This window comes from Arvicanthis niloticus, chromosome 30 (genome assembly GCF_011762505.2).
Source record: "Arvicanthis niloticus isolate mArvNil1 chromosome 30, mArvNil1.pat.X, whole genome shotgun sequence".
NCBI lineage: Eukaryota > Metazoa > Chordata > Mammalia > Rodentia > Muridae > Arvicanthis > Arvicanthis niloticus.
The window spans coordinates 11,129,175-11,150,931 of record NC_133438.1 but is presented as its reverse complement, the minus strand read 5'-3'; the positions used below and the strand labels follow the sequence as shown (position 1 = coordinate 11,150,931).

Below are 21,757 nucleotides of genomic sequence, written 5' to 3'. Positions count from 1 at the left end.
GGTGGGTGGGTGGGTGGGTGGGTGAATGGATGGATGGATGGATAGATGGATAGATGAAATGGAACAGAATGGAATAGTGACTAAATTTTGTTAAGTAAATAGGTGATTGTTTTCCCTATTCTAAATGAGTAGCTCACAGCTAATTCTTTGCCCCCAAATTCCAGCAGCAGCATACAATACCTTCATTAGACATTTGGGCCCCAGCTGGAGGTTAGTCCCCCTAGATTTTTTCATTTTTCCCAAATTTTCCTTTAACTTTACAAAGAAAATTTATGAATTACATTTGTCTCTCATGCTTACACATTTTAGATCAAGTATCTGGCAGAAATTATTTTAAATCAAATTTAATGAAATGTTAATAGCTCTGTTGGTTATAATCACAGCATTATAACACATAGGAATAGATTTTCCTCAGGATGTTAAGCCTGCTTGTTATAACAGTGAAATTTTGTACTTACTCTAGGTGAAGTTAAAGGTATTCAACCTTCTTTCTCAAATAGAAGTAATGAATTTGTTCACTAAGCATAACCTGCCTATGTACTAAGTGTTGAATCCTGTGTTGATGCACCTTAAATAGTTCATTTGAGTCCTTCCCTAGTAAGGATTTACTTTTCTGTTCTTCAACCTTGCTTAAAGCTGCATATTTAAAACATGGGAATCCGGGAACAAACCATGTCAGCATGCTAGCAAGGGCTGCTACTCTCCATTTTTGCTACTATTTCAGGATTAGTTCACTAGTTGCTACATAATTGGCCCAGTTTTAAGAGACTGTCCTATTTTTTTTTAATCTATTGCTTTATCCCTTTACCATTTCCCAAGACAGCTTTTTAATGTCACTTTCAGTTTGCCATTGTCTGTACCAGACGTAAAGTTTACCATCAGTTGGTGTTTCCATAACATTTTTACAGTTAAAGGATGTCTTCTGGAACAGAAATAGGATGCGGTGCCCATCTGCCATTGTTAGCGTCAACCTAATGGACACCCCACACACACTTTCAAGGTGCCTGGTCTGCACTGCACATGACAATAACTCCTTAATTGAAACAAACAAACAAATTCCAGTAAGATGAGAAAGGAAGTCTATGAAAATCAGACCAAACAATTAACTTTTTAAAGGGATTACTATCACAGTGTCTCCTTACATCTCTGGCTGATTGCCCTTGAGTATATTAATCTATATTTAATCATTTTTTTGTTTTACTTAATCTTTTAGTGCACTTTAAAGAAGACTAAATCATTATATCTGGCACTAAATCACGTCAGTATGCTCTGTGACTATTTTTTAAGTGTAGGAGACTGTTTTAGTACTTTGCATTTGTTTTGAGTGCTGACCACATTGTTGAAAAAAAAAATAGAAGCATGATGTGGCTTTGCTTCAAAGCCACAAATAGCTGTCCACTTATATGTCTTCTTTTCTCAGAAAAAGCTATACAACACCAGAAAATATGCAAGAATAATGGACAAATTTCTGGGTATTTTGGTAGATTACAACCATATCTGAGCAGTCTGTTTAGAACTTTACTAGTGTATGTGATAGTAAGTCATCATGACAATTTTGAATAACTACTGTCATATATTTAATTGTTTTTCAATGACTCAGCTAGGTTCCAGATAAGCCTGTTACAATCTACAAATATATTAGTAGTGAGCTAATGACAATATACAAGTCAACTCAGAATCTGACATCTTATATTTCATATTTCATTCATGAATATTGTCCATCCCTGGAGGAATGTTTTCTCTCTCTCTCTCTCTCTCTCTCTCTCTCTCTCTCTCTCTCAAATCACATATGTATATATGTGTCTCTGTGTGTATGTATGTCTGTGTATGAATTTGTGTGTATACTCTACAGACACAAATAAGTCAGAATTGACAACCTTTTGTGTCAGTCCTACTCTTCCATCTTGTTTGAAATGGGGATTTTGTAGTTATGCCACTGTGTACGGCAAGTTTCCAAGGATTCACTTATATCATATTCTTACAAATAAGAGCCCTGGGATTGCAGAGGCACAGGCTATGTGTCTAGCTTTTACATTGAGGCTGGAATTCAAAGTCAAGTTTACTATGCTTTTGTGGTTAGTGCTTTTACACACTGAGACATCTCCACAGGTTTTATCTATGATTTTCACCTTCTTAAATATTATTAGCTCTTACAATCTGAGGTCTAGACTGCTTTCCTTTTTCATCCCAAGCTTTCCTTCTACAAGAAGCTATCTCTTCCATTAACCATTATCCTTCAACTCTTGACAAAAGCAGGTGAACAAATTGAATTTCTCTACTGAGTCTTAAGTACAGCACTATCATTGAGGAAGCAAATGAAACACGTGATATCTGGGTACTGGAAGGACTATGGCAGTCTAATGGTGCTTATACTTTCCTTGTGTTTACTTCTATTTTCAGAAATTATGTCAGATGACCTGAACAAAAGGAGACAAATTTATGTGTACAGCCTGCTCAATGAAATCCACCAATCATTTGAGCCTGTTCTGGTCCATTTTAAAAGAACCCACAGACCAAAGCCAAAGTCATTTTGACATTTTAGGATTTTGAGTTGCATTCGATTTATTATAAAATGGTTATACTGCAAATATTGTGCTTTGCAGGCTTCTTGATGACTCCATGTCTCATAAGTTTTTGGAAGTGGTTCAATTCTGTATACGTCCAAACTAATCTGTGCTATATTGTAGCAGAAAAGTCACTACTCTATGCTTGTCTCTCATACACTTATGGGACCAGTGTTCTAGAGAACACCAAAACTTTTCTTCCTTATTCAACATAAGAGAAAATTCTTCTCAAATAAATCTCATGTAAAAATTTTTAGTAAAAACTGTGTAACTTTTATTTGAACTCTGGTTCATTCTGTATCTCTCTACTCTAGGTGCTTCTGTTACCAAATTAACTTTCTGTAAAGTAGGCCTTTTAAAAAAAACATTACACATTTTCCTTTTTTCTCTTTACTTAGAAAATTGAATATAATCCTCTTTCCCTCAATTATGTGAGTTGTTGATTTTTCTCAATTTTGGAATTTCCCTGTAGAATTATCAATACTCTGCCTTTTCTTATCATAAAATATTACATTTTAAAAATAGCTACTCAATTAAAAAATGTGGTCTGAACTAACTTCAGACATGCAGAATTCTTGAACTTGGGTGATTTGGGATTGTGAAGATGAGGGAAAGAAGAGAACTAACATCTTAGTCACAAAGTACAAAAGAGCAGAGGAATAGAAGAGATGGCATGTGATTTGTACAGCTAACAGAGCAATATTACTGAGGTATCATATAAAAAGGGTACCAAAGACTTCTACAGGACTCAGGTAAGATAAGCCATGATACTATATGCAGAAAAAAAAGATCCAGTCTGAGATGAATAGGGAGGCCATGACACTGTGAGAGATTGCTTTCTTTCTATTTCAAGACAAAGATCAGAGTGCCCATATCCTGAAAATAAAGGTTTTCAGAAAATGCCAAGATGCATAACTGTGTATCTGTGTCACTGCCCATCAGTATTTATAGATTTGAAATCTCCAAATTTCAGGATCCAAGAGGGAGCCTGAGTCCAAGGAGCTCTTCAACCCAGGAGCTCAGGACCACAGGATTACAGAGACAGCTGGACTCTGAGGAGTTCTGACATAAGCAAGGTAACAGGACAGACAGTCACCAGTCAGAAACAGTGAGTGCAGGTAGCACTAGAGTTAATCAGATGGCAAAAGACAAGCATAAGAACATAAACAACAGAAACCAAGGTTACCTGGAATCATCAGAACCTAGTTCTCCAACCATAGCAAGTCTGGAACATCTCATCACACCAGAAAAGCAAGATTCAGATTTAAAATCACTTCTCATGATGATGAAAAGGGACATTAAGAAGGACATAAATAACTCCCTTTTAAAAATACAGGGGAACACAGGTAAACAGGTAGAAGCATTTAAAGAGGAAAAAAATCCCTTAAAGAATTGCAAGAAAACTCAACCATACTGGTAAAGAAATTGAACAAAACCATCCAGGATCTAAAAATGAAAGTAGGAACAATAAAGAAATCACAACAGGAGACTACCCTGGAGATAGAAAACATAGGAAAGAGATTAGGAGTCATAGATGCAAGCATCACCAACAAAATACAAGAGATAGAAGAAAGAATCTCATCTGCACAGTATACCATGGAAAACATTGACACAACTGTCAAAGAAAATGCAAAATGAAAATAGCTATTAACCCAAAATGGCCAGGAAAAGCAGGACACAATGAGAAGACCAAACCTAAGGAAAATCGATACAGAAGAGAGTGAAGATTCCCAACTTAAAGGGCCAGTAAATATCTTCAACAAAATTATACAAGAAAGCTTCCCCACGAAGATACCAATGAACATAAAAGAAACTTACAGAACACCAAATAGACTAGATCAGAAAAGAAATTCCTCCTGCCACATAATAATCAAAATATCAAATGCACAAAACAAAAAAAAATATTAAAAGCAGAAAGGGAAAATGTTAAGTAACATACAAAGGCAGACCTATAAGAATTATACCAGATTTCTCACCAGAGACTATAAAAGCCAGAAAATCCTGGACAGATGTGAAATAGACCTTAAGAGAACATAAATGCCAGACCAGGCTACTATACCCAGCAAAACTCTCAATCACTATAGATAGAGAAACCAAGATATTCCATGACAAAACCAAGTTTACACAATATCTTCCACAAATCCAGCCCTATAAAGAATAATAGATGGAAAACTCCAACGCACAGAGGGAAAATACAACCTAGAAAAAGCATGAAAGTAATCTTCCAACATACTCAAAAGAAGATAGCTACACAAATATAACTCCACCTTAATAACAAAAACAACAGGAAGCAACAATCATTTTTCCTTAATATCTCTTGATATCAACGGACTCAATTCCCCAATAAAAAGACATAGACTAACAGACTGTATACTTAAACAGGACCCAGAATTTTGCTGCATACAGGAAACTCACCTCAGTGACAAAGACAGACACTACTTCAGAGTAAAAGGCTGGAAAACAATTTTCTAAGCAAATGGTCTCAGAAACAAGCTGGAGTAGCAATTCTAATATCAAATAAAAACAACTTTCAACTAAAAGTTATCAAAAATGATAAGAAAAGACACCATACTCTTCAAAGGAAAAATCCACCGAGATAAACTCTCAATTCTAAAATCTATGCTCCAAATGCAAGGGCACCACATATATAAAAGAAACTTTACTAAAGCTCAAAGCACACATTGCACCTCACACAATAATAGTGGGAGATTTCAACACCCCCACTCTCACTAATGGACAGATCATGGAAACAGAAACTAACCAGAGACACAGTGAAACTAAAAGAAGTTATGAACCAAATAGATTTAACAAATATCTATAGAACATTTCAGCCTAAAACAAAAGAATATACCTTCTTCTCAGCACCTCATGGCACCTTCTCCAAAACTGACCTTATAACTGATCACAAAACAGTCCTCAACAGATACAAAAAGATTGAAATAAACCCTTGCACCCTATAAATCACCATGGATGAAGGCTGGTCTTCAATAATAACAAAAACAATGAAAAGTCTACAAACAACTAGAAACTGAACAATACTCTACTCAATTATAACTTGGTCAAAAAAGAAATAAAGAAAGAAATTAAAGACTTTTTAGAATTTAATGAAAATGAGGACACATCATACCAAACTAGTGGGACACAATAAAAGCAGTGCTAAGAGGAAAACTCATAGCTCTAAGTGCCTACAAAAAGAAACTGGAGAGAGCACACACTAGCAGCTTGACAGTACACCTGAAAGCTTTAGAACAAAAAGAAGCAAATACACCCAAGAGGAATAGATGGCAGGAAATAACCAAACTCAGGGCAAGAATCAACCAAATAGAAACAGATGAACTATACAAAGAAACAACAAAACCAGAAGCTAGTTCTTTAACCAAATAGAAACAGATGAACTATACAAAGAAACAACAAAACCAGAAGCTAGTTCTTTGAGAAAATCGGAAAGATAGATAAACCCTTAGCCACACTAACCAGAGGGCACAGAGACAGTGTCTAAATTAATAAAATCAGAACTGAAAAGAGAGACAGAACAACAGAAACTGAGGAAATTAAAAAAAAAATCAGATCCTACTACAAAAGCCTTTACTCAACAAAACTGGAAAATCTGGATGATATGGACGATTTCTAGATGGATACCTGGTACCAAACTTAAATAGGGATCAGATAAACCATGTAAACATTCTCATAAACCCTAAAGAATTAGCAGCAGTCATTAAAAGTGTCCCCACCAAAAAAGCCTAGGACCAGATGGTTTTAGTGCAGAATTCTATCAGATATTTAAGGAAGACCTAATACCAATTTTCTTCAAACTATTCCACAAAATAGAAACAGAAAGAACACTACCCAATTCATTCTATGAAGCCACCATTACACTCAAACATAAACCACACAAAGACCCAACAAAGAAAGAAAACTTCAGATCATTCTTTCTTATGAATATCAATGCAAAAATACTCAGTAAAATTCTCTCAAACCAAATCCAAGAACACATCAAAACAATCATCCATCATGAAGAAGTAGGCTTTATCCCAGGAATGCAGGAATGGTTCGATATATGGAAATTCATCAACGTAATCTAGTATATAAATAAACTCAAAAAAAAAAAAAAAACCCACATGATCCTCTCACTAGATGCTGAGAATCCATTTGACAAAATTCAACACCAATTCATGGTAAAAGTCCTGGAAAGATCAGGAATTCAAGGCTCATACCTAAATATAGTAAAAGCAATTTACAGAGAGCCTGTAGCCAACATCAAACTGAATGGAGAGAAACTTGACGCAATCCCACTAAAATCAGTGACTAGACAAGACTGCCCACTCTCTCCCTATTTATTCAGTATAGAATTAGAATTCCTAGCCAGAGCAATTAAACAACAAAAGAAAGTCAAAGAAATACAAATAAGAAAGGAAAAAAGTCAAAATATCACTATTTGCATATGATAGGATAGTATACTTAAGTGACCCCAAAAATTTCACCAGAGAACTCCTAAACATAATTAAAAACTTCAGCAAAGTGGCTGAGTATAAAATTAATTCAAACAAATAGGCTGAGAAAGAAATTAGGAAAATTACATCCTTCACAACAGTCAACAATAAAATAAAATACCTTGGTGTGAATCTAACCAAGCAAATGAAAGATCTGTATGACAAGAACATTGAGTCTCTGAAGAAAGAAATCGAAGACCTCAGAAGACAGAAAGATTTCCCCATGCTAATGGATTGGCAGGATTAATATAGTAAAAACAGCCATCTTGTTGAAAGCAATCTACAGATTCAATGAAATCCTCATCAAAATTCCAACTTAATTCTTCATAGAGATAGAAAGAGCAATTTGCAAATTCATTTGGAATAAAAAAAAAAAAACAGGATATAGAAAATTGTTCTCAATAACAAAAGACCTGGGGAAATCACCATCCCTGACCTCAAGCTGTACTATAGATAGTGGGAAAACTGCATGGTATTGGTACAAAGACAGGCAAGAAGATCAAAGGAATAGAACTGAAGACCCAGAAATGAACCCACACACCTATGGTCACTTGATCTTTGATAAAGAAGCTAAAACTGTCCAGTGGAAAAATGACAACATTTCAAAAAATAGTCCTGGTTCAACTGGAGGTCAGCATGTAGAAGAAAGAAAATTGATCCATTCTTATCTCCTTGTACAAAGCTCAAGTCCAAGTGGATCAAGGACCTTCACATAAAGCCAGATACACTGAAACTAACAGAAGAGAAGGTGAAGAAGAGCCTCAAATACTTGGCCAAAGGGGAAATTTTCCTGAACAGAACACTAATGGATTATGCTCTAAGATCAAGAATTGACAAATGGGACCTCATCAAATTACAAAGCTTCTGTAAAGCAAAGGACACTGTCAATAGGATAAAACAGCAACCAAAAGATTGAGAAAAGATCTTTCACAATCCTACATTCAATAGAGGACAAATATCCAATATATTTGAAGAACTTAAGAAATTACACTCCAGAAAACCAGATAACCCTACTAAAAAATGGGGTACAAGCTAAACAAAGAATTCTCAACTGAGGAAACTCAAAGGGCAGAGAAGCACCTAAAGAAGTGTTCAGCATCCTTAGTCATCAGGGAAATGCAAACCAAAACAACCCTGAGATTCCACCTCACACTAGTTAGAATGGCTAAGATCAAAAACTTAGGTGATGGTAGATGCTGGCAAGAATGTAAAGAAAGACGAACACTCCTCCATTGTTGGTGGGATTGCAAGTTGATACAACCACTCTGAAAATCAGTCTGGTGGTTCGTCGAAAATTGGACATAGTATTACCTGAGGATCCAGCTATACCACACCTGGCCATATACCCAGAAGATACTCCAATATATAACAAGGACACATGCTCCACTATGTTCATAGCAGCCTTATTTGTAATAGCCAAAGGCTGGAAAGAACCCAGATGTCCTTCAACAGAGGAATGGATACAGAAAATGTGGTACATTTACATAATGGAGTATTACTCAGCCATTTAAAACAATGACTTCATGAAATTTTTAGGCAAATGGATGGAACTAGAAAATATCATCCTGAGTGAGGAATCCCAATCACAAAAGAACACACATGGTATACACTCATTGATAAGTGGATATTAGTCCAAAATCTCAAAATAGCCAAGACATAACTCACAGACAGACCACATAAAGTCCAAGAAAAAGAAAGACCAAAGTGTGGGTGCTTCAGTCCTTCTTGGAAAGAGTAACAAAATACAGCAATATGAGCAAATATGAGACAATGTGTGGGGCAGAAACTGGAGAAGAGACCATCCAGAGACTGCCCCACCTGGAGATCCCTCCCAAATGCAATCACCACATGCAAACACTGTTGTGGGTATCTGGAAGTGCATGCTGACAGGAGCCTGATATACCTGTCTCCTGAGAGACACTGCCAGAGCCTGACATACACAGAGGTTGAAGATGCTCACAGCTAAACATCAAACTGATCACAGGGTCACCAGTGAAGGAGTTATAGAGAAGACTGAAGGAGTTGAAGGGGCTTGTGGCCCCATGGGGAAAGTGACAATACCAACCAACAAAAGCTCCCTGGGTCTAAACAGCTAGTCTGGGAACACACATGGAGAAACCCATGTCTCTAGCTGTATTTGTAGAAGAGAGTGGGCTTGTCAGGCGTTAGTGGGAGAGGAGGGCCTTGGTCCCTTGACGGCTGGATGCTTCAGAGAGGGGCAGTTGAAGGGTGGGGAGGTGGGAGTGGGTGGATGGGTGGGGGCACATCCTCATAGAAATTAGAAGAGGGAGGATGGGTTAGGAGTTTCTTGGGGGGTGGAATGGGAAAAAGGGATAACATCTGAAATGTAGATAAAGTACCCAATAATTTTTTTTAAAAAAGAAGAATGAAAGAAAAACAAACAAATATAAAAAGATAATGGAACTGGATATCGCAGTCGAATATTTGAAACTTTTTAGCAGCAAGTTAACATTACCCATATTACTGGGATTCCTTACAATTGTCAAGGACAAGAGACTGTGGAACGGGCCCATGGAACTTTAAAACAATATCTTATATCCCTGTATACCACAAATTTACTTAAATAATGTTCTTTTTATTGTCTATTTTAAATTTTTTTTTAAATTTTGGATTGCAAGGAACTTTCTGCTGAGTGTCTATGGTGCTTTACAACTAAGCATACTTATTCATAGGTAAAAGGGAAGGAGCCACTTACTGGCATAAGGCATGATCCCAATCAGGTATTAAATATGGAGAAGAGGGCATGTTTGTGTTTTTTCTGCAGGATGCTGAAGGAGCATGGTGGCCACCAGAGTGTCAGGCGAGACATGCTGATGCCAGGACAAAAAATGATGCTGACCTGTGAGCTTGCTGAGTTCCCTGACAATGGTGACTGGGAAGATGTAATGGACATGTGTTCTGGACCCACCATTGCTTACCTGTACCCCTGGTGGGACAAGCTGCCTTGCCTCAAGTTTTTAGATCTTGTGGAACAGAGAATCAAAAAGAGAAGTTGTAATGCCTCTTGTACTGTTATTAAATGTGACCAGTTATTCAAACTCAATCATGAACTGGTCTAGAAATCAATCCAATACTGGAAATAACAGTCTTCATTTGAAGGTCTGGTTCTCGACATTTTCAGAGACATATTTGAATATTAGCTACAGTTCTTTATGATGTTATGTTAGCAAGAGATAAAGTTGGGGCAGGTTCTGGATTTCAAACAGGTGTTAGCACATGTGTTAAGGCTCTTTAATTGTCAAGTTAAAATACTTTTGTTCTTCTACAGTATATAATGTAACTTGCTTTGATTGTACACCTTTTAAATGTGTTTGTGTTTTGAATTCTGGCATGTCAGTTATGGAGGTCCATCACTCAGCTTTCTTTTAGTGCCCTGAGTATCACAGAATCTTAGTATTCTAAATATAGCTTGCAAGTACTGGAAGAAACGAGTCAGGCTTTAAGCAAAAGCAAGAGGGTAGCGGGATTGATTATTGCTGGTATAACAGCTTTAATTACATTAATTGCTAGCACCACTGCTTCTGCAATTGCTGTGACACAGGAAGTTAAGACAGTTACTGGGAAGGCCAGCATCTAAAAACATAAAACATAAAATCAACAACAAAAATTGTTCTTTGGTGATGGGGGTGTGATAGATAGATAGATAGATAGATAGATAGATAGATAGATAGATAGATAGATAGAGATATGGATAGAGATAGAGAGACAGACAGACAGACAGAGATGTATGTATGTATGTATGTATGTATGTATGTATGTATGTATATGCATGTGTGTGTCTGTGTGTGTGTATTAATGATTTGTTAATCATTTAGCAAACCATGTTACTAATGTGTTGAATATACCAGAGGATTTAGATAGGCATTTGGAAGAACGAATTGATGTTCTTTATCCTATTCAAATTATTGAAAGGAGGTTCAGAATTTAAAAGTAAGGAGCCATCCCAAGTGTCATGCCATATACCATTGGATTCATGTTAGTTATAAAATTCACAGTAGTCATCATTATAATTAGGAAGAGTTTAAAGACACTGGCAGTGTATTTGGCATAATTCTAACACCTCTCTGGATGTTTTAACGATACAGAGAGCTTATGAATTTCAAGAATACTGCTCTGCTGAGTGTTGATGCAGTATATACTGCAGATACTGCAGATAAAACTACCCATAGCCTGGGGTCAGTATTACTATTTTGGTCAAGCTTCAAGAATGCCATATATAGCTTGATCTTGCTAGCCCTTTTTGTCCTAGGAATATTTTATTCCTGCCCATCATGTTAAAGCTTTTTTTAAAAACAACATCACATGCTGGCAGCCATAGTACATGGCTTGAACCTGAAAATGGACCCCCAAACAGAGTTATTAAATTAACAGGCTGGCAAGCAGAGGATAGGTAAGATTCTGCACAGAGCCTTACCAACCTAAGACATAAGTGCATTGCTTTGGATAATGCATATTCCATGACAAGTAAAGAAGGCATTCTTGTCAGAATGACCTCAGACAGGCTCAGTCTTGTTTATGAAATAAAAAAGGGGAAGAGTCAGAGAGTCTTTGGGGCTGGCTGGCAAGAATCTGACATGAGCCAAGGACAAGGAATTGGGCTGCTTGGCAGGAATATGACATTGACAAGGAAGTAAGCTTCAGGCAGGAATCTGACATTAGGCTAGAACAAAGAAGTAATTTCAGGTAGGAGTCTAAATCTTAGGCTAGAAAAAGAAGTAATTTCAGGCAGGATTTTAAATTTTAGGCTAGAACAAGGAACTAAGCTTCGGACATGAAAAATGACTTTGGGCTAGGACAGGAAAGTAGGCTCAGATACTTTGGTCATCCTGATAAGCACTTACAAATAGTGATCATGGGAGTGTTCATATAATTGTGTTTAATGCCTTGCTTGTTCTTTGACTACTTGTGTTTATTGTCTTGTTTGTTCCTTGACTATTTGCAACTATTGTATTGCTAGACCCTCAACGTAGAACAAACCTTAATACATGCATGTAATTAAAGTGGTATAAAAGCAAAAATGAGGAGTGGGGTGGGATAAGGAGGGGGTCTTTATATTTACTAGAAAAAATTATCAGCTGAAGCTCTCAGCCTATAATTATAAGAAAATATAACCAATAAAAATGAGGAAAACTATTAAAATATCCATTTACATGCTAATACTCTCAGAAGTTTGTCTGAAAAATCTGTTAGAGCTATTAGCTATCTTGTTGATTGCAGAAGTCAATTAGATCACTCCAGAAATAGTTTTAACTAACCAGATGCATTCAAAGACACAGATTCACACACAAATTCACAGAACTAAAAAGATACCAAGTGCTTTAACAACTAGCTCTGTAAATACTGTGAAATATGTTTAACTTTGTGTTAGATGGGAACCATCTTACCCAAGAGCCTTTTATAATTTCTGTGTCTTACAGTCTGAGGAAATAGTTGTGAGGGAGGACACAGAAATACCACTGTCTGCATTTTTTCCTAAAGTAAGAGTAATATTTATCTTCTAATAAACAGCAGCTGAGCTCGTAGCTGATGGATATTTAAGTTTTCCACTCTGAAAAAAGATGAAAAATCCTATCAGACAGGAAGCATACCCTTCAGATTTGTGACAGGCGTCAAACAGGAACACTAGTCAGCCTTTATTTTCAGTGTCGCTAAGCATGCTCAGCGACAGAGGGTACAACTCTTCCTTCTTATTGAAGTGACACGTATTGTATTATGCCTTCATCTACACATCACAGAGCAGAAAAGTTCTGAAGCAATAAAACTGTCTGCTCTTGGTTAAGCATGAGGCTGTTTGAGGGAGATAAACTCAGTACTGGGGAGAGAGAACGGTGGTGATGGCGATTATGACCATGAATCTGATGAATTACGACAGACTAGGGGTTTCTTGAAGAAGAAGAAGAAAGGAAACGTTGTCTCTATTCTCTCCTCATTTCTCCACGTGAGTATACGTCAGGATTTAAAAGCCAAAATTTTTAGAGGCTTTATTTAGTAGTTGTGTTTCATTCTCAGCTTAATAATATGGCTTGGGAGCACATAAGGGTGCAGGAGAAACTTGTTAGAGAAGGAAGAGTTTTAAAAGAAAAAACTGCAAGCCCTTCTCAAGGGAGCCCACCCAAAGCTCACTGTGAGTCCCATTTTCCCTTTGCCCTCTTCCACGGCACCAGGCAAGTAAACAAAAGCATTGAAAGTGCAACACTACAAAACTCCTCAGAATAAATTACAAAAGTGTCAAAAGATGATAAGTAAACTTTGGGATTCAGGATTTACCTGCTCTGATCCCAGTTGGCAGCAAAAAGGACTAGAATCTTCCTTCCATAATGGTCCAGATTTGCCAGGCCCCCGGGAAAGCCATCTTTCAGTGCCTGCTTGATGCCAGGGTCAGTGGCCTTGAAGCTTTTGAACATATCCAGGTTCTGCTGCCGGTACTCAAAGTATTGAGCCAAGAGGCGGAAAGCCTCGAAGTGATGAAATTTCCTGGCCCGCAAGAAGCGTAAGATGAAAGCGTCGTCTGTGCGCAGAAAGCCAATGTCTGGCCTAGTGATGACCATGTCTCTGACTTCTTGGATGTCCTGGTGCAGAGTGTCTGGGTTCTCATTGAGTTCCAGGCGAGCTTTCTCCAAGGTCTCAGGAGAGAGACCAGCTTGCAAATGAGTCATTGTCCCCTTGTATCCAAGCTGTCCACTTTGACTCTCTCTTTGTGTGTCCAACAATATACCTGGTACTTGTCACATCCACACCACACTCTGGCCTCCGCTTCTCCTCACTGCTGTCTGCTTCCTTTCTTGTACAGGAAATGGTTCCTCTTCTGTTTTAACTCAAGTATCCTGTTGCTACTGCTTTTCCCCACAGCTTTTCTGGAGAGTGCCTAAACTTCTCCCCCCAGCACCCCTTAAAAAACAATGCCTCTCATTAGAAGTGAGCCTCTGGACAGGCCTTGCAAGCCTGCCTCTTGTCCTTTACCACTTTGAATTTAAATAAAAAAAAAAAAAAAGAAAGAAAGAAAAAATTCTAATTCCAACTAGCATGGGTGCTTAGAGTCTTGGTTCTGTCTTCTCTTGTCTTGCAAGATGTAAAGAAAACAATCCCCATGGACATCTCAGCCCCAGCACTGTGAAGCTGCTTCAGTCCCTGCTGAAGGATGTGCCTGCCACAGATAAAGATGAGAATTCTGATTAATAATAAGGTGGCTCTTCAGCTCTGAGATCCAAGGAAGGGAGGGAGAGTATTTGGCAGAAAAAGAGAGAAAGAGGAAGGGAAAGACGCTCATTTCTTTCTGCTTATTCAAAGATGCTATTTTTTATAGGATGTCGTTGTGTCATTTTTACTTTAGGTTATTACGATCCAATTAGGGAAGACTGCAGATAGTGCACCTCTCCCACACATCGAGATCTCATAAGGCTCCAGCTGGGTTTGGGGTACCCCGTTGACTGGGGCGTGGGCTCACCCTCATCCCCGCCCCCAACTTCTGCCTTGTCTCTCCCTTTATTTCAGGGGACTTGCCAAGGAAGTGGAGGATAATGATAAGGACAGGAGGAAACCTCTTTGGGAGCAAAGATGTCAAAACCAGGGTGGGTGCAGGGAGTTGTGGAGTATGAAATAAAAATATCTCTATCTTTCCTATAGCCCCCCAAAGCCAGAAAGAAAGAGCAGTCAGTTCCTACCATCAAATCGGGAGGCAGAGACGCTAAGCAATGCGGCACTCCCCGGCATCCATCAGCCCTGGCTTCCGCGGAGGTGGTGGCAGGGGTGGGGGCGACAGCAGCGTCAACTTCTCTCAGAGGGATGTAGCAAGCGGAGAGAGATGGTGGCTGAGACCCTCCTGAGGATTCATCGGGGAGCAGCCTCGGCCACCTCATCCAAGGACAGCCCGCCTCTGTCAGCAGGAAGGGTGGGGACTGGCAGAGCTAGGACCTCTGCTGCCCCAGGTCCTCGCCCGGCCCAGCCATTTTCGCCTTCGAAAGGAGAAGAAGGGAGGGGATGGAAACGCCGGGACGAGGCAGGCCACGAGTGCTGCGGCCGCCTTTACCTTTGTGCGCCCAAGCGGTGGCACGGCGTGGCCCGCACAGGCTGTTTCAGTGCACCCAGAGCCGCTGGGTCCCGCGCGCCGCTGCGGCTGCTGCAGCTACTCCTGAACCGGTTGCTGCTAAAAGAGGATCCGGCTCAGCCCAACTCTTGATTATCCCAGAAGAGAGCTCCTAGCGACGACGTAAGCGTTGTAAGCGCTCGCGCACGCACTCCGCTTCTCTCCCTGCCTCTTAGGGGTACGACTGCAATTTGGGAGGTATTCAAATATCCCGAGCCCCAAGTTCAGACAGCTCTAGGTCCCCAAGTCCGAGCCAGGGCAGGCTCCAATTGGTCTGGAGGGACAGCTGTGGCCTCATAGCAACCCCACGCCCCTCGCCCACCCTTTGTGTGCATGACCCGGGAATGTGGGGTAGAGTAGCCCTTGCTTTTGCTCCTTAGTTGAGGTTGAATAAACCTTTTCTGGTTCCTGTAGGTAATTTTGATGGAGAAGTGGGTACGCAAACGTGTATTTTCTGCTTTCGTTATACACAGAGATTATTTAATTTTAAGAAAGCCCACAGAGGTTCCAAGGTTACTCTCCTGGGAAAACTTACAGGGACTTGTTTTCAGCTGTAAACTCTCCCTGCTAAATTCCCGTTGAAGAGGAGGAAAATGACAAACCAGGGCAAAAATCAACAATACCAACAAGAATAACAAAATTATCATAACAGGGAATTGGGAGGAGGAAGAGGGAGCTTGCCTCAAAATAAAGTGTATTACCAGTTACTTCTAGAGACATGCTCTTTCCTTGTAATGCATCTTTATACGGGAATCATTATAAACAGAAAGAACCCTTGAGTTTATGATGCCTGGAAATCTATTTTTTAAATTAATTTTTTTAAAAAAAGAAAAATGTGTTTTCAATTTTCAAAGCACAATGAGCTTTATTCAAACCATAAGAATGGGTCCTGAGTTTAGCTTACCCCAGTGCAGCAAGTCCTTCCTGAACTCCAGTGGTCTACACAACTTGCCATACTTTTAAAACTTTCAAGTGATACATCACTACTTTTGTGTTTCTTGAGTATGGTATTGACAAAAAGAAAAGAGTGTGAAATGACATACTACATCATTTGTCAAATAAATTATTGTGAAATAATTTAGGAACCAGAAAAAGGGGAATAAGTCATATACATATTGGTTAAAGTTTAAACACAAGAGAGGAGAAATTAGTCATATAAATAAATATGTGTGAGCTTATACATATATCTGGTGTGTGTGTGTGTGATATATATTTTACATATACAGTGAACATCCCTTGGGAATGTGGGGAACTGATTCCCAGGTCTTATGAATAACAAACTCTGCAAAGGTTTACATATATAGAATGCTACAGAATTTGTATATATTCTACACACATCTTTAAATTATCTCTATATTACTTATGCTAGTTAAATCAATGCAAATACTGTGGAAATAGTTGTCATGCTGCGTTCTTTAGGGAATAACGATGAAGAGGCAGGTCCATATGTGTTGAGTAAAGACAGAAATTATTTGTGCACGTATTTTAGCTCTCAGTTTGTTGATTTCACAAATACAGAACCCATAAATTAATCTTTATTCTACATGAATTTGCTTTAGTCGATATCTACAAGTTGGAAGAAATTCCTTTCTCACATTAACTTATAAACAAGTTTTAGCTATCACCAACACTGAAAATGAATTTTCTACAATTATCTTATGTTTCTAGATGTCTTACAAAAAAAGATACTAAGTGCTTGTTATCTAGACTAACTTTTATTTCCAGACTAACAGTAACCTTGAAAGGACTTTGAAAGATAGAGATAATGGTGCCTCCATCTAAAATCAATGTAACTTTATATCTAGGCATGGAGCTATAATATCTCCTTATTGAGCCAAAGGCAAAACCCAAACTTATGTAAATTTACTACTCCAAAAGTACCTCATGTATGTACAAGTATCACCTGACTCTCTTTTCTTAACTCTATAGGAAAAAAAAGCTAAGAACCCAACGCCTCACATTGACATTCTTGCTTCATACTGTCTTGAGAAACCAGATCAAACCATGTTTGATCATATCTGCTTCCAGAATTTCTGAAATTAGTTAACTTATGACCTTAAAATAATTAAAAGAAAGATGTCTCAGTGTATTTTAAAAACAACTGCTTAATATTACTGTCTGAAATGTAATTGTTTGACTGACATAGATGATAGATAGATAGATAGATAGATAGATAGATAGATAGATAGATGATAGATAGAGACAGGCCAAGAAACAGATTTTGTTGCTGTTATTGTTGCCTGAAATACTGATGTTGGGACTAAAACCCTTGAACATACTAAGGAAGCACTCTACCTAACAATGAAAGATATCTCCAGGCCCTTTTCAGATTATATTTTATTATATTCTTTGTTATTTAAAACAATTTTTAAAATTACATATATTTTGAAGATATACTTTCCCTTCTCCAAGTCTTTCCAGATCCTCTCCACCACCCAATATTAACTTTTTTCTCAAAAAACAAAAATCCAATACAACAAACCCCTCTCCAAAGCAAGAAAACAAAATAAAACCATACCCCAAAAAGGAAAAAGCAAAACAAAACAAAAACACCAAATTGTAACCAAATAAAAGCATGCACAGAAAGCTGTGAGGTTGGTTATAAGTTGGTCAACTATGCCTGAACACCAAGTCTGTCCAGGTTAGTGGCTGATATACTCAATGTCACTCTGTTGGAGAAAACTGATTTCTCCTCTCCTAGCAGGTTTAAGTGACAATTCACTTTTTAACCTTTACTCAGTGGCTAGCTTTCTCATTCATTCGTCAAATTTCTTGAAAATATATCAAATTAAAATCCATTAAGAAAAGACAAAAGTTATCACATCGAATTTGGACAAGACAAAACAAACAACAAAATAAAAAAAACCCAAAAAACAAAAACAAAAGGAGCTTAGAAGAAGACACAAGAACCAAAGACCCCCTTGTTCCCACACTCAGGGACCCCATAAAAACACTAAACTGGAAACCATAATACATATGCAGAAGACCTGGTGCAGACCTTGTGCATGCAACAATGTGGTCTTTCTCTCAGTTTGTGGAGAGCAACCTATATAGTCTTTGCAATAGCCTGGGGTTTGTGGGAGTTCTCATAGAACCTCTTCAACCAAAAACTTAAATACATGTAACCCCCACTCCATCCATCACTGACTGCACAGCTGATATCCACATATTAGCAAATACATACCATATTTGTATTTCTGAGTCTGGGATGCCTCATTTCTAGTTCCATCTATTTGCCTGAAAATTTCATAATGTCATTTTTTAATAGCTGAGAAATACTACATTGCATAAAGTTACCATATTTTCTTTATCCATTCTTATGCTGAGAGATATCTAAGTTGTTTCCAATTTCTGGCTATAATTATTAATAAAGAAGCAATAAATATGGTTGAATATGTGTCTCTCTGGTAAGATGAAGAATCCTTTGGAACAATGCCCAGGAATGGTATAGGTGGATATTGATGAAGATCAATCCTATTTTCCTGAGAAACTGCCACACTGATTTCCATATCTATATTTCCATAGCTATATTTCCATAGTGCACATAGAAGTGTGCACTCCCATCAGCAATGCATGAGTGTTCCTCTTACTGCATGTCCTCACTAGTATGAGCTGTTACTGTCTTGTTTATCTTACCCATTCTGACAAGTGTAAAATAAAATCTCCGAGTAGTTTTGAATTGCATTTCCCACTCCTTATCTTGACTCTTCTCTCTCCGATAACGAGGTTGTTTTCCATTATCTAAACATTTTTAATGTTGTTTCAATTTCCCCTTCTATGCCCTCTAAAAATGGTCCCTAGTGTCATTTCCTCATTCTCCAATACACCTTCTACAAGTCTCATCCTTCCCATCTCACATTTAGAATTCAGTCCACTTGGGGACATATATACTGATTTATGTGAGGAACACCTCAAATGATTTATTTCTACAGAGTACTCAATTATTTCTCCATCATGTATAGACACTATGTATAGAGAATACTACCTTCTCATGCCTTATAAGAGAAATAGGTCACCCATTTTTACAAGATAACTGTGTATATGCCTAGATCTTAACTCAACAAACAATTTAAATGCCCCAGAGTTTTATACCAGACTTTTATATACTCAAGACTCCTTGATGGTTCTCATAGTGGGACCCCAGCAAAAGCATCAGTGAATTGAAAGCTTTATAAGATATAGGAAGTTACAGAGTTTCAGGGTCAGTTCTTTGATTTAGAAATTATTATTATTGCCCTACTTACCTAATCTTTATACTTCTCATTGTTCCTCCCCAAATCTCTGAGTTTCAGTTTAGAATTATTTTTTGTTTTATTTTTTTATGTGAAAAACACCTTTTTAATAAATTCTCCAGTACAGCTCTAAGGATCATAAACTACTTGTTTCTAAATCATAGTTGGACATTTTACATCAACAGTACTGCGCTAATTGTTGATAATTAACTAATTCTAGATTGATAACTTTTTTTTAAGAGAAAGTAATCAACATTTATTTAGCTTTGACTTGGATGTAGTCTTTTTTCTTTTTTTAAAATTTTTTATTGGATATTTTATTAATTTACAGTGCAGATGTCATCCCCTTTTCCCAGTTCACTCCCTAGAACCCCCACCCCATCCCCCCTCCTCCTTTATGCTTTTATACCATTTTAATTACATGCAAGTATTCAGGTCAGTTCTAGGTTGAGGAACTAGCAATACAATAGATGCAAATAGTCAAGGAACAAACAAGACAATAAACACAAATAATCAAAGAACAAGCAAGGCATTAAACCCAGTTACGTGAACACTCCTGTGATCACTGTTTCTAAGAGCTTATCAGGATGACCAAAGTATCTGAGCCTACTTCCCTGTCCTAGCCCCAGGTCATTTTCATGTCTGAAGCCTAGTTCCTTGTTCTAGCCTAAAATTTAGATTCCTGTCTGAAATTACTTCTCTGTTCTAGCCTAATATTTAGATTCCTGCCTGAAATTACTTCTTTGTTTTAGCCTAATGTCAGATTCCTGCCTGAAACCTACTTCCTGATAACGTTTTAAAATACTTTAATTTTTTTCTATATTTTTCCCGACTTCTCTTGTTTCTGTTATAAAATGCCAGTATTTTCACCATTGTTTTGAAAGTAATTTTATTTTTCTCTGATGATATTTTGTCTAGTTATATTTAAATTTCATTCATGTTTATGCTAATTTTTGTTACTATTCTTTTAACCTTGCACTAACCTGCATTTTTAAAATTCTGCATGGAGTATTGGAACCTCTGTCTCCATTCAGCGTTCTCTTAAACTTTGGGATTGATATAAGTCTCACCGTCTTGAAGCACTGTTTATGCTTCATTATTGGGGGCTGACTTTTAGCAGAAAGCGGCTATCAGCTTTGCAGCCATCTTAAGCCATATACCCTGACATGAGACTTGGATTACAATAGCCTACAACAGCTGAGCACACTCTGATAATCTTGGTTTAGATATCTTGGGTGTGTGAGATTAAAGGTGTGTGAGATTAAAGGTGTGTGAGATTAAAGGTGTGTAATTTAAGAGTGTCACTTAGAAGTGTAGAGATCAGATTTAGAGACAAGACCTAAGGGTATGATTAAAGGTGTGACCAAAAGGCATGGCTTAGAAGTGAGACATATAAAGGCGAGAGGCAGACAGAAGAGAGATCAGAGAATCAGACACAGCAGAGAGAAGACAGAGAAGCAGGCACTTGGAAGAGAACTTGGAAGAAGTAACTTTGAACTTGGAGGCACTAGGAACTAGGAACTCAAGACTTGGGACTTGGACTAAGAAGAGAGACTGAAGAATAAATGGGACTGAAACACACTCTGTCTGGTCTCCATTCTTCGAGTCCGTCCTCACTCTCTCTCTTGCTGAACCCCGACCGGCGGACTGGAGCGGCAGCTTGGGCTGGGAAACAGTGGCCGCCCAAACGCAGGGCAGCCCGGGCCTCAACATTTTGAGCGGGCCACAACATTTTTTGGCCGCCCGAACGTGGGGCTAATGCGGTTCTCAACACTTCATTTTCTTTTTTTTATGCAGCTGGAACTCCAGGTATACATATATTGTATTTTTTTACTCCCTCTTTGTGAGAGTGTCTCACTGTGTAGCCCTGCCTGGATGGCTTGAATCTGCTATATAGACCAGGTTATCCTCAGTCTCACAGAAGTCCACCTTTGTCTGCCTCCCAAGTGCTGTATTCAATGCATAAGCCACCATGCTTTGTTTCTTATATGTCATTCTCTTCCTGTCTCCTACTTTATTTATAAATCTACCTTGAATTTTTCAGATCCTTCTTTATTGTTTCTTATTCACTTCATTTTCTAATCTCTCTTCACTCCTCTGTTGATATTTATCAATTTTTCAATAAAATCATATTTGTTCTTTCTAGAATTTCTTCTGATACATACACAGAGATATATCAGCAATATTATCAATAATGATTTCAGTTTTTTAATCTCTCCATACATAATAGTGATTTTTAAAATTATTTAATAACTATAAATTCTAAATAAATATTGTATTATTCCTTTATTATTTTGTCTTTGCTTATTGATTATATATATATATTACATTCTCTCCTTTTATGTCTATTATTTTATTTTAGTCATA

The 21,757-nt window shown here is 37.8% G+C and overlaps 1 protein-coding gene across 1 annotated transcript in view; it reads right to left on the bottom strand.

Annotated features, from left to right (window-relative positions):
* Window positions 1-15,242, bottom strand: part of Clvs2 (clavesin 2) — a 102,718-nt gene extending 87,476 nt beyond the window's left edge. The window contains exons 1-2 of the mRNA XM_076927907.1: window positions 14,737-15,242; window positions 13,343-14,219 (exon numbers count right to left, since the gene is read on the bottom strand). Coding sequence (XP_076784022.1) covers window positions 13,343-13,731 — 389 coding nt within the window. The 5' untranslated portion in view covers window positions 13,732-14,219; window positions 14,737-15,242. The remainder of the gene's footprint in view (window positions 1-13,342; window positions 14,220-14,736) is intronic.
* Between the last annotated feature and the right edge of the window lie 6,515 nt (window positions 15,243-21,757).